At 33.8% G+C, this 16,393-nt stretch overlaps 1 protein-coding gene and 1 non-coding gene across 3 annotated transcripts; both read right to left on the bottom strand.

The window, feature by feature from the left end:
• On the bottom strand, positions 1-14,597 carry LOC132299407 (protein LNK2). Of its 2 annotated transcripts, none has more exons than XM_059795976.1 (9): positions 14,357-14,597; positions 10,310-10,673; positions 10,093-10,222; positions 9,065-9,383; positions 8,832-8,918; positions 4,181-4,927; positions 3,945-4,096; positions 434-814; positions 1-331 (listed from the first exon to the last, which is right to left on the bottom strand). In XM_059795976.1, exons 1-8 carry the CDS (start codon positions 14,378-14,380, stop codon positions 469-471), a joined length of 2,169 nt encoding a protein of 722 aa, XP_059651959.1. In that variant the 5' UTR covers positions 14,381-14,597; the 3' UTR covers positions 1-331; positions 434-468. The 2 variants fall into 2 exon arrangements, with proteins under 2 accessions (XP_059651959.1, XP_059651960.1); XM_059795977.1 differs by having other exon boundaries at positions 4,181-4,909.
• Positions 14,598-16,320: 1,723 nt separating this feature from the next.
• Positions 16,321-16,393, bottom strand: TRNAR-ACG (transfer RNA arginine (anticodon ACG)). The gene has a single exon. It is a non-coding gene; the product is annotated as a tRNA-Arg (tRNA).

Raw genomic sequence — 16,393 nt, 5'->3', positions numbered from 1 at the left:
TTGAAAAACAAACAAAACAGCTATAAATATAGGAGCTTGCATAATTATTACATATGTAAGGTCTTAACTTATTTAAGTTGGAAGTTAAATACCTTCAAGCTTACAGACCTTCAACAAAGCAACCACGCGTGAAAACACATACAGAAGTCGTCACAGAGAGAGAGTTCATTAAGGATGTAGAAAGTTAACTAGAGATCAAAATGCATAAATACATTTAACTGCAATGTTTCAACTGTGCATGCATGCAATATTTTGCATATAAAGAGATAAAGATGCCCCAATGGTACCGATTTTGAGCTTCCACGACCACTGATTGACAGGGATCGAAAGGCTGAACAATGAAACCAAAAAAAAAATCCTCATTTCCAGAGTGAATCACTAGAATTTTTCATGAAATGCAAACCAAAGTGCGTAGAAGAGATAAAGAAATTACCCCTTTTTGTAGTTTTTGAAACAACACAGCTTTATTCAATGAGATGCATCAACCTCCATAGCCCCACCATCAGCTGGGCAACTGTTGGATGCATTCTCGGAACTGTCTATGCAGGGACTGTTTTTAGACTTATCCTCTTCAGCAAATGAGCAAGGAATAGATCCCTGGTGAGATAAATTTTGCTTATTTCTAGAACCCTCAGGGAAGAACCCCATTGGCATGCTCGTTAAACTGATTGGTTTCCTTTCGCATTGGGGCTTGGTAGATACAGGTGACTCTGGTGTCTCAGGATGTTTTCTTGACAGGTCCAGAGGTCTATGAAAGAGCAAACGAGCTATGGTTCGGTCTATGGGATTGGTCTCTGTTTCCACATCAGGCATTCTGAAACAGGGGCAACATGAAATGAGTCATCTACAACAATCTTAGAATCAAGATGAACAAATTTAGAGTGCAAAACCTTTTCTTTAAGAAAATTTGAAATTATAATCACAATCACTAAATGTCAAGCATGTAAGCACACTTTTTTATATAGGATAATAACATAATTAGAATTATATATATATATATATATATATATATATATATATATATATATATATATATATAATACGAGAGTACCAGCAGTAATTTATGTAAAATAAATGTTTGTATGCACATTAAATCAAGTTTATGTATGTGCTACTTAATCCCCAGATGTAAAGCAGGTTGTGTCAACTTCTGTTTTCTCTGTGATTGCTTATTACTGTGATTGGATCTCTGTTCCATGTCCTCCCCTTGACCCAATAAGTAGTAGTGGAGCCAAGAGTTCATCTTGGGAGTCCCGATTCTATCTAAACAAAACCCATAAAAACAAAATAAAAAGTCTCGACAGTTGCAATGGATCGTCATAAATAGACACCTAGGCCATTGGAGACTTGTGAAAACAAGAGGGATGTAGTGTTATGAGAAGGTTGGATATATGAAGATCTTCTTGGCTCTACCTCATAGAGATGGTTGATAGAATTTGAAGGACTCCTATGGCAAATAGGGAAGTGTGATGCTTCAGTGTCTTGTAGACATGTACGAGAAGGGCTAGGATATTGACTATGGGGTACACAGAGCAGGAGTCCTGGTATAGTAAATTTTATATGAAGTTGTGGGTCGAAGAATTTTGTAGGTGTGGGAGAGAAGTGATTCATTGTGAGTTTGTGATATAATGACGAGTGCCTTTTTGTGAGAGAGAGACTGGAAGAGGAATAGGACAGCACACAGGTAGTATCTCTGGGGGAGCTCTACCTCTTTCACATTCCACTAATGCATTTGTAACAACCTTGGCATATGCCAATAGTTGAGGTAATCAATGGACACGCTAAGGGGGTCAAACAGTGACCGTGACCTACCTCAGTCACAAGGGGCTTGAAAGTCATCCTTCCTCATTGGGAAGAAACTGCTTGCTCCCCTTTTTATTAGTGCTGTCCTTTATACTGCTTCAAACATTAAAGATATGATCACTGTTATCCAAATTCCATGTCCTCTTCTTTTATTCCTATTTCCTTTCTTTTCATTTTTCTTTTTCTTTTTCGCTCTCTCTCTTCTTTTTTTCCGTATGGATTACCACTTCTAATCTGTGGATGTAGGTACTGTTGTGTGTTTTTGTGATTACTCAGGAGAACTTAGCCTCGCATCAAAACGGTCTACAAGGGCTCAATTTTTTTCATCCAGGAAAGTAGGCTGCAGGTGTCATTGGGTTTATACTATGCATTACCAGCTTGATGGAACTGTGCGACTGAAGGCTCAATTAATCGTGAACTGGTGATGCATTCAAAACCTTTGAGAATGATCATTTTGAGACATTTTCACCCGTAACCGATCTTAATTCTTTACGTTTCCTATAAAAGGTCTACCTCTTTACCGACATGATAAGAAAACACTTTGTGAATGATGTTATCCAAGAAAACATGTACATGGAGCAACCTTCTGGGTGTGTTACATGAGGGGGTGTGCAGGTTTAAAAAGGCTATTAAAATTCTAAACAATGTTGCATGACATGGCTTGATAAGTTAATGTTGTAATTGTTGCTTATGAAATAATACAGTCAGATTCCTGTTGTTTTTCAGTAGTCAAGGTTGTAAAATTATGCTTGCAGTGTAGATTGATGGTATAATAGTTACTGACGGCAATAAAGTTGGTACTACTCAACTGAACAAAGTGTTTTCTCAACTGTTTCATATTAGAAATTCTTAAATCCTTCTTAATATATGAAGGCTGTTTGTCAACTAAGGTACTTCTAGGGCATAGTGGTTTGCACAAGAGATAAGTGTCTGATATCCAACCTTGTAGTTGATATACCAATCGATATACAAAGTTCTAGAAAGATAAAGTCTGTTACTTAGTGATCTAGCCAGTGAGAAAGCTTTATATACTTGTAAAGGTTTGTAGTCAATTCAAGCAGAATGAAAGAAAACCTGCAGAGAGAAACTTTCCACAACTGATGAAATCTTATTGGGGTCCATGGTTTAGGCCTCCTAACTACCTAAATGTTGTATGATTTTCTGAGACACATTAGGCAGGAGATCATATAAATAGGAGGTGGTTTTCTGGTTTCTGTATTTTTTGTTGCTGAGAACCTAATTATGAGTAATGAGAAGCAAAATATTGTGGCTTGGCTAGATCAAGTACAGAGAATGAGTATGGATCCATGGCTCGTCCAACACGTGAGATGATCGTGCAACATGTGATGATGTGGGCCAAATCTATTACACAGTAAGTGGGTTTACTGCTGCTAAGCCAATGTGGATGTTTTCTGATAATCAAGCCACATTCCACATCTACAGTTTGTTACCAATCCAGTACTTCATGATAAGAAATACATGCAGAAGTGGACAGTTACTTTGTTAAAGATGTGATCAGTGGTGATAAACAGATTACCAAAGTCATGTCAATTTACAAGATGAATTGGTGTTGCGAATATTTATATTAGACAAAGGATGTTTTCTGAGCTATGTAACAACTTGGACGATTGATAGCTACACTCCATCTTGAGGTGGAGTGATGATCAATAGAAGAAGAAGTGGAGGAATAACCCTTTATAAGTACTAATATGAAAAAGGAGGAGCAATTCTAGCCAAAGTTCTCCCTCTCAGATGTTTCATTCTCAATCTAGTTTTTAGTTGACCGAACAACGATCACAACTTAAATGTTGATTTTATTTTTCAAGTTGGACTTTTCTCCATACAATGATCAAATTTGTGAATGAGCAAAAATTAAAAACTCAATTCCTTATAGTAGTAAGTTTTTCTAATGCAAACTTTATTCTTGTTTGATCGACACTAAAATGATTCTGACAGTCCAATCATCAGTTAAAACCAACACAAAATTTTCTTAACTCGTTATATTTGACTCTATAGGTGAATTTCTAATTGTCTAACTCGGAAACAACTTTTAAACAACAAAAACTCAAGACAGGTTATAATGACCTTTTTGGGTGAACTTTTAGATATAAATATAATGATAACATCATTTAGTTTCATACCTGTTATGACTAGTTATTTCTTCTTTTGTTAGAGCTTCATCTCTGCTACTTTTGTTGGTGCTGCCTGTATCAGTAGCATAATGCCTTTGCATTGCACTTTGAGCCAATCTAAACAAGCTATCCCGTATGCAAAGTCTTATTCTGATGTCCAACTGCAAGAGAATATTCACTGGAATTATGATTTAATCTACTTAATAATCCACTGGGAAAAAATTCAACCTGGAAGTATAATAAACCTTTGCAATGACATCCTGCAGTTGATAAAGTATTGTGTCTTCCACTGAACAATCATCAATTGCCATGGAGTTTGTATTGAAATCATCCTGTTCTACAAGCGAGTTCTGGTCAAGAGGAGGAAGAGTGGCTAGATTTTCTTCAACTTCAATGGTCCCTCCTTCAATAAGCTGCGTTTGGTTTTCTATCAAACTTTTTTGGGTGACAGCATTATTAATACAAGAAACTTTATGAGTTAATTGCTGCTGTTGTTTCTGAATTGCAAGCATTGCTCGCATTTGCTGTCGTCGCCTTAATTTTTCAATTTTTTCCTGAGGTGTCATCATCAGAGGCTTCACAGCAGCGTCTGGTGATTTCTTTAAAATATTTTCTTTACCAGGTGAAATTTTACATCCTGGAAGCACCACTTGACGATCATCTTCCTCAGAATGAATATGTGGTAGTAATGGCATGGCAGGATACTGATTTGTCATATTCCTGTACATAGAAGGGGCTAAAAGTGTGTTGGAGAAATGATGGTACTGCAGAGACTCAGGTCCTTGAAGCTGCCTTTGCTGGTGGAGCACTGGAGATGGACAAATTTGGTCCATTGGCGACTGAAATTGTCCATCAAATTGTTGGAATTGGTTTCCAGATGGAGAGCAGGTAGTACACACATCCTCTAATTGTCTCCTTCCACTTTTTTCAACTGATTTTTTCCGGCCTTTCAGCAATTTCTTTTGTCTGTTCACCTGCACATATGAAAACAACTAGAGCAACACTTTGACTTTTACATACACAAAAAGGAAGGACTCTTAAAAGGACTGCTAGGTTTTCTCCAAAGTTCTAGTGAAAGAAAAGTTCAATGTATTAATTTGACAACAAATTGATGCCCAGTTGTTGATAGCTAATAAGTAACTATTTCATAGGCAGTTACAAAATCTCCAGGGTTCCTGAATATTCATGAGATGTGTATTGGCATGTAAAGGAAAAGAGGGAGGGGTTTGGTAAAAGTGCACAGATTCATACACTATTCTGAACTTAGGATGTCAATTTGATAAAAACTGAGCAACCTGCCCGCCTGAATGGGAGACTCTACATCATGGAAGGGGTGGGTTTGTGGGACAAAATATAAGATAGTATGAGGTCCTTAAATTGCATGATCATTAATAGTAAATGTAACGTTCCACATGAACAAAGCCTTTTAGTGTCAAATACTATGGATTACAGTTAACATTTAAAAAAAAAAAAAAATCATTGTTGTGGTAGATTTCAATGTTTGGACTGATAACAATATGCCATTCCTTTGCTTTTGTATGTCACAGTGTATACTAAAAATTGTGAAAGATTTGCAACCTGATGGTATTTCCAACTGTCCCAAAAAAAAAAAAAAAAAAAAAAAAAAAAAACACCTTCCATTGTATGTTGCCCCACCCTTGACTTTGGGATGATTTTTTGAAAATCGTTTTCCTTTTCCAGGGTGTTCATGGGAAGAGGATTCCCCTTCCCAAATCTGTTCTATTGATATCCCTATTCTGGAGATACACAGATAAAGAAACTAGTTTAACATAATAGGCTTGATCCAGATTATAGGGACAATGACAAGTAAAAGGAAGGAGTATGTAGACACATGAGTGAAATGATGGTTAATATAACATGCCCCAACAAACTAACCTGGTAAGAAAGAAAAAGAAATTGAAAATATTGAATATAAACTTGTACAAAAATAAAAACAGAAAATGAGTGGGGATAAAAATAGATAAAATTTAAAAGGAAAAGCTGTAATTGCTTCTAAAAAATGTGACAAATATCGAAATTATACTGGAAGAAAATAATAGTAAAAATAAATAGCTACGGTTAAATACTCCAAGTAGAACTAGACAAATGCATTAAGACACAGTTTTGGAACCGTATAGATGAATTAATTCAAGGTACACACTGAAGAAAAGAAATATTTCCAGGTGGAGATTTTAACGGTAACACAGAAAAAGAAAACATGAACCATATGAGGTAGTGGATGGTAGATAAGGATTTGGAGATAAAAGGGATACCATGGATGCTATCATAGACTTCGCAGTTGCATATGATCTTATAACAAATATTATTTATAAGAGAAAAAATAATGAATAACATCTAATAACCTTTAAAGAACGAACCAAACAGAAGTCAGATATTCTTTCTTAATTAGATGAGTAGAATGATTGAAGCGTAAAGGCTGGTAAGGTCATTCTACAAGAGAGCTTGACCCTTTAACAAATGTTTTAGATATGTAAGAGAGAGAGAGAGAAAGGGATTTAAAAAAAGAGATTGTAAATTAGTTAGGGATGATGACATATCTTGATTAAGAAGGGGTTACGCCTAGTATTCCTTTGATGTTTGAACAAGTTTAGGGATGATGACATATCTTAACTAACAAATATTAAAAAACAATGTTTCATGAGTGGTGAAGAAGTAAAGAGAAAGAAAAATTAAAAGTTGTACAGATAAAAAGTGGTACAAAATTAATAGGTCATAATATCAAATTCTGCAGGAGACTTGCCAAGTCAATTAAGACTTCAAATAACAATATATAAAAATCAATCTGAGTTTCTGTCAGCAGATCAATGATGGAAGCTATCTACTGGACAGAGAGTGACAAAATGGCAAAAATGGAAGAAAAAAGATCTTCATATGATCCTTATGGAATTGTTTGAAAGGATAAAAATATAATAAGGAAGGTTTAAAAATGAAACGAGTCATGAACAAATATTGATATGATATGTGGCATACTTGATAGAGCTTGGACCATAATAAGAATAACAGTAAGATACACAATTGAAGTTTCTATTGGTGTACACCCACGTTAGGGATCAATGTTAAGTCTATAATTTTTTTGCATTAAACATTCAAGACAAGATTCCACATTCCGATATAATCTAAATTAGATGTTTTAGAGAGAAGCTCTACAGTCGTGAGGATTTAGCAAAACTAGGAACAAGACTAGGAACAAAACTAGGAATATGAATATGGATATATTGAAGATTGAGGGTTAAGAAATGCCAAAAAGTGAAGATTTTTGATAGACAAGCTCAACCACTCACAAGGAGGAAGAAATTCGATATGATGTAATTAAACAACACATGATGAGTTAAGTGGAGTGCTTCTAGCATATTGTGTAATCGACATATACCTCCAAAACAAAAAAAGTAGAATCAATAAAACAGCTTTTAGACCAACCATGGTATTTGGAAAAAGCTGCTAAGTAATTACAAACAGCATGTTTATAAATAAGTATGACTGAAATGCGGATGTGATATGGATATATTGATAAGAGAAAAAAAAAAAGATTAGGAATGATTACGAGACAATGAAAGTGTAGTCATCTGATAAGTCTGATATACAAGAGAGAAAGCCAATGAAGATGGTTTAGTAATGAGAAACAAATACCAGTAACTTTACTTGTGAGAAGGAAGTGACATACTCCATATAAAGGAAAGGCTAGAAGAAGGAAAAAACTAAAATTATTTCAAGTTAAATTGTTTTGCGCCTAGAATACTCGAATGACCAATCTGCAAAGATGGTCAAACTCTTTAATATGGTTGCATAAACCTTTAGTTTGAGCCTTCTTTCCAGTTATAGTGTTTCCATGCCAAGAGAAATCACATTTCAAGGGTCCAAAATTTGTCAATCACATGCTGACGAGTGTTTGCCTGCTTAAAACTCAAAATTTTAATTTTTAGATCATGAACAAGTCACTATCGAAGAAACCTGAGAAATGTCAGCGTTCAACACCTTCTAGGCATGCACATGATTCCTTTTAAAAGTGTCCATGCTTCTGAGGTTGAAACTCCATCTAGTACAACTCTTAAAGTTAGGATCACCTCAAACACAGTTTGTGCCAAAGAATGTAGAAAGAAGAAAATGTGGTAATTGTTTATACTAACCTGCTTTTTATATTATTATCCCCACAAAAGCCTTGCACAGTCTTTCAGTAATAGTTGCATTAGACTTTTTTTTTTTTTTTTTCATACACTTTGGCTTCACAGTTTTCACTAAAAAAGGACAAGCTTTTTATCTTTGGAAGTACAATATATTTAACAAGTTTGAAGGAATGGTATTTCATAAAGCATAAAGAAAACGAAAGGAAAAAAGATTTTTACATCAATAATACGTGTGAGCATGTTTTTTTCTTTTCTTTTTTTTTTTTCTTTTTTTTTTGATAAGTAATCCGTGTGCACATGTTAGCATGAAAGATCCTTGTTTCTAGCCCCACTTTTTCCAACGACGCTTGTTTCTATTACAACAAGTGTCTGCAACAAGCCTATCAAATGTTGAGCCCTAAGGCCACAACAGATTATTTGATTTTGGGCATTAAAGAGAGAATCATCCATAACTAAGAGATGATTTTCATGCATGTACAATGGAAGTCAAAATCAATGCTGCAAAATATATCAATGTTACTCTTAGATAGTATGGAACTTATATATGCATAAAAGTACGCTAATTTAGCGTAGATCATATTTGGGCCTGCATTATTCTTCTTTTTATTTATTTATTTGTTTGTTTGTGCGCCCAGACCTAGCTGATCATTGAATGAGTCCAAAATTTTAACTCAGACCTGAAAAACTAGAAGCTGTTGATTAAGGAATTAAAAGTCAGTTTCTTTTTTCTGAAACAGAAGATAAAAACGATTACCTTGTCCACAAAATCATTTGAAGTTCCAACAGCATCGAGATGAGAGTTGACAAATTCTGAGGTATCCCCAACCATATCCAAATCTGTCTGTGTGAAAGCCAACAAACAAGTAAATGCTTTCTTCATTGAACTCATTCAAATGAAAGATAAGACTATGACTGGGACAATTTGACAGCATATATTATCCCATAAAACATATATTAAACAAATTACACCACATCAACAGTTACTACCTTCTCCTTCTTCAAGGTCTTGCTTTCACTTCCAGTATATTCTATGTGACTCATGTTTGCCTGTCCATTCTGTTGAGGATGAGAAGTGGGGTGATTTATTTTCTCATAAGCTGGGGTAAATGACTGGTCTGGATACAGCATATGTTCTGTTTTAATTTCAAAATTCTCGGTTGTTCTGTTCAATGCTCCTGACCCCAAATTTGGAGAGTCCATAGACAAGGGAAAAGACTTCTCTTGGGTACTAGTTACATCATTGGAAGACGACCATAGCTCATCTGCATTAGCAAGGCTTACATGTCCAAACATTGAGTCATCGTTGCTGCAAAATATCACTTGTGAGGATATTGAGTCAGATAGGTGCAGGTAGAACTGTTACATTAGTCACAAATGGTATTTAAAAATTAAAAAGGATAGAAATAACTAAAACTAAATTTTAGGAGACATTTCTGTAAAATTATTAAGATAATAAAATGGAATTTTAGTTCTTAATTAAATATTTCTTGGTATTGAATGGTAATATGCACCGAAGCACACAATCATGCTCGTTGTTCAACTGAAACAGATACAACTGTTCTATCTATAAATGAAAGGGGAGAATGATGCAATCCATTTTTCAGAACTGAGATTATCTTAATATTTGGTATATTTTTTTTTTTTTACTGAAACCTCTATGCAGAAGGTGCTGTTGTATATCTAATGATTACCTTCCAAGATAAAAAAAAAAAAAAAAAAAAAAAAAAAAACACATCATCAGATATTTAAAATGTCATTTGTGTTTCAGCAACTTCCCATCTTTAAAGGGTGACAGAGATCGTATTCAAATTAAAGTTCATTCTTTAAGCAGAAGGTGGGACCAATATCATGTTTGAGGAAGAAAAAATCATATAATTTCCCTAAATCATGTTTTTCAGGATTTCCCTTATGTTTGGTGGCATATAATGATGCACATTGTTGCATCAAGAAAGAATATAAGGGTTCCAACTCAGAATACCGGCATGATGATGTTTCATCAGGAAGACTAAAATTACCTGAAAATTCTATCAAGATCATCAAAGCTTCCAATATTAGCCCAGCCATAGTCAACAAAATCACCTTGCTCTCTATCTTCATGCTGATTTTGGAATACCTCAGAACCACTATCTGCTAGAGCTGCCCGGTCTGTCAAAAAAAAAAAAAAATTGCACAATCAGAACTAATAAAGTTAAGTTAGACTAATTTTTTTCCTTTAACTGATGTGTGCACCACCTCTTGAGGAATCATATTTGGCAATTTCAGTTAAATTGTTAGATACTTCAGCACCCATGGAATCCTTATCACTTTTGGCAGCATTTGATAAAGATAAAGCAGGCCATGAGTCAATGCCATATCCATCTGGTGGAATTCCTTCATTTGTGTCACACTGGGAATTGCTCTCCAGTTTAACCCCATGCAATTCAGTTTTAGCAATACGTTTCTTCTGCTCAGTTGGTATAATGCTAGCAGCTTCCTGATTCACTTCCGCCTTAATTCGATCTCCACATAAACCTGGAGGTTTCTCTTCATTGCCCTTGGGATAAGGCACAATATGATCATCACTCTCACCAGTCTCACCCCATATTATATTTTCTAGCTGAAAAAAGTAAAAAGAAAATCAAATATCATCAATACACGAGTTAAGCACTGCAACACTATAATCAACGTGAATTCAATCAATTGTCAATCCATAGGATCAAAGAACAACTACAAATTGGAGTGATGCATGGGTGCATGCTTCATTGTGTGTGGGGTGTGTGTGTGTGTGTGTGTGTGAGTGAGAGAGAGAGAGAGAGGGTGTTAGAGCTTGGTATATATAGTTGGGCCCACTACATAACAACTTAAGCTTCCGATAGACTTGGTTGTCTATTAAGGTATCAGAGGCAGGTTCTAATAGGTATCAATTATGTTCAATCTGCATATGTGGTCCAGTCACTCAAAATAACAGTGATGGGACCACCATTGAACTCTTTTGAAGTAAAACACAATAGAGAGACAAGGAGATAAACTATATCCCATATATCTTCATAAGAAAATTCTTTGTCATCACTCATCAGAAACACCCTATAATTTCTTTAACCAAGATACCCAAAATAATTGTAATAATGGCACAATGCGACAACAATTTAGGTCCTTCCCCAAGCCAATATCCCACCATTTCTCAAGCAAGGAACAACTAACAAGGGGACAACAATTTCCTCTCATTGAAGTGTAAACTCTAATATCAATCATAGCTTCTAAATCAAGCAAATGCTGAACATGGTCATGCAACATAGACATCATGAAATCCATATTAGCTTCCTGACATTTCATGAACGATGTTACCATTGAAAGAAAGAAAACCCAATAACATGCAACTATAGTTTCATGAACAACACATGCAACAGTAGCTTGAAGAAGAACTAGTTATAATAATGTAAACAATAATAAACTTAAATTTCCCCCAAGTAAGCTTTTGATTTTAGAATACAGATCAATCAAGTCTAACTAACATAAGAACCACCATGAATGTTTGGAGAACCCAAATAACTATCATGAATGTTTGGAGCTTGAGGTAAATTGTTGAGCCCATTCTACAACAGCTGAAATTTTTGGGCGAATTGGTATTTTAAAAGGGTATTGAGCTTTTGATTCTGAGAGGTCTTGGTTCAAATCTTCATCTTTGCATTTGTTCCCAGGTTTTTGTTTTTAACCTTAATTTGGTTCCCCGGTTTGATATGCAAGTTTGCCCTTGTCTGGGTTTTGGTTTGGTGAGCTTGTCTCACCATGTGCAAAAACAGAGTTGCACGTGAGAGAGGCTACTGGAGCTTGATATACATTCTTTTGATTCATTCTCTAACTGCTAAAATATTTGAGGAAACTGATGTTCTAACATGGTTCTGAGTGTTGGTTTTGACAGATGTTGGGTTCAAGTCTCCATCTCTGTATTTGTTCCACGGTTCAATGTGGTAGTCTGCTTTTGTTCTGATCTTGGTATCATTTGTTTGTCCTGCCACATGCAAAACATGATCACATGTGAGGGACCGTATTGGAGCTTGATATATATTTTTGGGCATACAAAATGTCCTGGCCCAGTGGGTTTACACCCTGCCCCTAATAGGCTTGGTATGGTAAAGTTTTAAATGGAAAACGGGCAGGTAAATGATCGGTTTGGTTCTACGGTTTTGGACTTTATATATATATATATATATATATATATATATATATATATATTCATATTAATCAAATGAAAAATCAAAATTTGAGAATTATATATGCGTGTGCGTGTGATTATACTATGTATTGTAGCGTATGGTAAGTTATATTATCTGCATGTCTACCAACAAAAATCGATCATTTGTATTACATAAATAATATAAATATCTATGTTACATGGACCCGGATATTGTGTCGGGTACGGGTATGCATCCATGCGTCGGACATGTCAAATTCCCAAACAAAAGGACACCTAGACACTGCTAAATATTCATTTTATTTAATATTTTTATTTTTTTTAGAGTAAAAAATATGTTTATGTAGCAGTAACATAGAATTCAAAATTGGCATTTACTCTTTCAAAAATAATAATATAATAAAAGAATTACTGAAAAAAAAATTTAGGTGCATGTCCAACCAAAAGTGTCAGACACATATCCCATACCTAAGTCCAAGTAATATGTGTTGGTAACTCACTTACTTTTGAAGAGTTCATGTAACATATATATATATATATTAAGTTATCTCTAATAGTTTGGTTCAATCCCAAACCAAAACCGAATTTTATCAACAGTTATTTAATTTTTAGATACGGAACTGAACCATTCCATCACAGAACTAAACCAAACCGTACAGCTCGGTCAAGACCGGCTTACCGACTCTTACAGTTTTTTGGGCACCTGTAGATCAAACTAATTTATTTAGTCTTTCTAAGGTTGATTTACCTGTGTCCTAGATATGCGATTGAAGATGTGAATTTCTCACTGTATTCTTTGCAAATCTTCGTCTGCAATGTCTTCAATAGTTGTACTCATAAGCCTCATGACACTTTGAGGCATTACAACCAAAGTTTTGAGTATGATATTTCCAACACATGATTCTTATTCCTAACAATTTACAGAAAAGTAAAAAATAAATGTTATATATATTTAAAAGTTAACTCAAAAGCTCATGTAAAGTCATTCTTTAATCTTACCTGATATTAAATAATCTCATGTTCACTCCATTGTATTTTTTTCTTAAAACTACTGCAATTCTTCCCTAGTCTAATATTACATAAAAAAACATAGATGTCTCTCTCAAGCCTTATTTATGTCTTATCTTGTTGCATACATCATCAAGAAACCTTGTTAGCTTCTGACGTCATTTGTGAATTATAGTATTCACCTAATACACCCACACATATATTATAGTACATATTGTTTACATTCTAATCTTCCTTAAAAACTCTCCTTGCTCACACACACAAACATTGACCACTTTTAAATATCAATTAATTGAGTTGCTACTTGCAAAGTGGTAATTAACTGATGATTCAATTCCTCAAACCAAGATCAAAATACCGTCCACCTCTCGTAACTCCAGCACATGGTGACATGAAGCAAAACAGTCTACCTATCGAACTGTGAATTTATATTTATTTATTTATTTATTTTTATTTTTTTGGAAAACACCCCTAATTAAGTCCTAAATAAATATTCCCAATAACATATCTTTTTCAATAAAAAGCAATATGGAGAACTTTAAACTATAATTAACTTTTGAAATTCCTAAATAATCAAGACAATAGAACTCCAAGAACTATTGAATAAAAATAAAATAAACAGAGATACCAGAAATCCAATTCAAATTCGACGCTCTGTTTCTGCACATATAAGCTTTTCATACGTTTTTAACTATCAGAAACTTACAAGAACCGGCCCTCCTGTTTGGTCGCCAAGAAAATGTAGGATGCAAGTGAACTCTAAGATTTGGAAAGTTGGAATTTTATTATACCCGATGTGTGGTTACTGAGGATATATAAGAAGAAAAACAAAAATAAATAATTTTATAAATCTCAATCATAAACTAACTTATCGAGTGCTCCCTTTGTAGCTGGAAAAATATTGCAGAATAAAAGAAAAATCTTGAAACACAAACCACATAACTTATCCAATGAACTGTATAAAAAATAACAATAAATTATCTTCAAGTAAACGAAACAACTCAAAATTTTATACTCTTCTGTGTTCTTTTCCACTTGTTTCCCAGTAACCAAACAGGACTAAGAAATAAATTAAAAAGAAAAAGAAGGAAATTGCTTACCTCCTCGTCGTTCCAATCAAACATAGCTAAAGAAACGGCAACAGATCTTCGCAACAAAACACAATTCGACTAAGCACTCGTGAATTGATCCAACCATCGCCGAATTTCACAGCGATTATCGCATCAAAACTTCTCCAGATGAGAGAGAAACTTTCTCTGTAAAACAACTTTACCGAGTTTTCCACAGAGAGAAAGAGAGGGGAGGTGTGTAGGGCTGTGTCCACGTGGCTTCTCGTGGATGGAATGACAGATCGTATTTGAATCAGTGGAGTAGAGAGTAAAAATTGTGTGACACGTGTGAGAGAGCGTATCTAAAGTTGTGGTTAGGAAGGGACGATCTATTGCTGAGACGTGATTGGTAAAGGACTAGATTTGAATTTCATTTGGGTTTCATTTCGGGACTGGTTCTGTGGTGCTCGTCTTTTTGGAGGTCGCTTTCGTTTGTCGGCGGGCCGTCCAAGTTGAAATTTCTTCCTTTTGTGGTTGAAATGGTTTCTATGAGTATGCGTTTGTTTTTGTTTTTTATTTATTTATTTTTGAGTTGTTATAGTGTTGATATTGATAATAAAAATATGTTTAATACAGTTTTATTTTATTTTATAAAATGCTAAAATACTTTGTGAATAGTGGTCTAAACCAAAATACCCAAAAGTTTTTTTTTTTATTTTTTTTTTATAACTATTCATGGCCCAAAACTATAACGGTTCATATTTTTGTTTTTGACATTTTCACATCAAAATATCGCTCTCAAATTTTTTCTAAAATACTCCTATAACAAAAATACTATTTATGTTTTAGGCAAAAACAAAAAAAGCCTAAAACAAGGTTTCATTTGTCAACTATTTCTAACTTGAATTTTTTTTATTTTTTACGAAATATAAGGTTGGACTTGTTTGGTTTAGTTTTGTAGTTTTATTTTTTGATAATAGAAAAATAATTTTTTTTTTGGTCAAATATCTATTTAATTGACAATTTTTTAAGCTATTTTTAAAAACTTTAGTTAACAAAACTATTTTTATTTTTTTAAAAATAGATTTTCATCCCCTCAGCTATTGAGAACTGTTTTTGGATAAGTGAACAAAGCATCCCCTAAACATATTTAGTACAGTAACTAATTTATTGCAAAATTTATATTTTAAAATATATATATTTAAATGATTGTAAGAAAAATGTAGTATATATTTACACTATGTTGGCTTTTTGTTAAAAAAAAATAATATTTGAAGATGGTAAGAAAATATGGTATATACATTATAATGAAAACATCTTTTTCTTTTTTTTTTTTCTTTTTTTTACTTTTAAATTTAGGCCTTTCTGGACTAGATGTGTCATTCTCCGCAATACGTAGCAAATGTTATAACAACATGATTTCATTATTTGTTTATGTTTTTTAGTGGTTTGACCACAAAAACACAAGTAAAACGGTTGCCAAATAAGTCCAATTCAACACTTTAAAATTGAAATTGAAATAAATTTTATAAGTAATTATACAAATAATTCAACAAGTAATACTTGATAACCATAAAAAGGAACTTGATACCCATATTATTTTATCCATAACATTCAATCTAATAATTACTATTTTTTTTTTTAATGTTTTTTTTTTTTTTCGGTGAGAGGTTGTGTAACTCTTATTATTATAATGAAGCGTATTGCATATCTAAAGCCATACGAAAGAGGGTAGAGTTGATAAAGCCATATGTTTTGAAATTTTAAGTGCAGTTTGTTCAATCCATTAATATGGGTTGCATGTTTTTTTGGACCAAAATAATTTGTAGAACCCAATTTTTTGAATTAAATTTTGAATTTCTTTTTTTTTAAAACTTTAAATTTTGGGCATTTTTAGATGTAACTTATTTTCTTAATTAATATCTAAATTGTATTGTGACTATTGTCAAAATATTCAACATAATAAAGTGCAATTTGTTCAGTCCAAAAAAAAATAAAAAATCAAATAACTGGTACGACTCCACTGGGGATCGAACCCAGAGTCTCTGGTTTCGTAGACCAGCGCCTTATCCATTGGGCCATGGAGTC

The sequence above is a fragment of the Cornus florida genome, unplaced genomic scaffold, assembly GCF_030987335.1.
Source record: "Cornus florida cultivar Cherokee Brave unplaced genomic scaffold, ASM3098733v1 CherokeeBrave_3.0.0_Hap2_Chr03, whole genome shotgun sequence".
NCBI classification, from domain to species: domain Eukaryota; kingdom Viridiplantae; phylum Streptophyta; class Magnoliopsida; order Cornales; family Cornaceae; genus Cornus; species Cornus florida.
This window is presented reverse-complemented; position numbering and strand designations above follow the sequence as displayed.

What these genes read in the sequence shown, in the direction of transcription:
- LOC132299407 (XM_059795976.1), bottom strand. Translation starts at nt 14,380, where the DNA reads ATGTTTGATTGGAACGACGAGGAG. An exon ending in CAAATATGATTCCTCAAGAG is followed by an intron (nt 10,223 to 10,309) that starts GTGGTGCACACA and finishes TTTTTTTGACAG; the next exon opens with ACCGGGCAGCTCTAGCAGAT. An exon ending in TGCAGGATGTCATTGCAAAG is followed by an intron (nt 4,097 to 4,180) that starts GTTTATTATACT and finishes ATTCTCTTGCAG; the next exon opens with TTGGACATCAGAATAAGACT.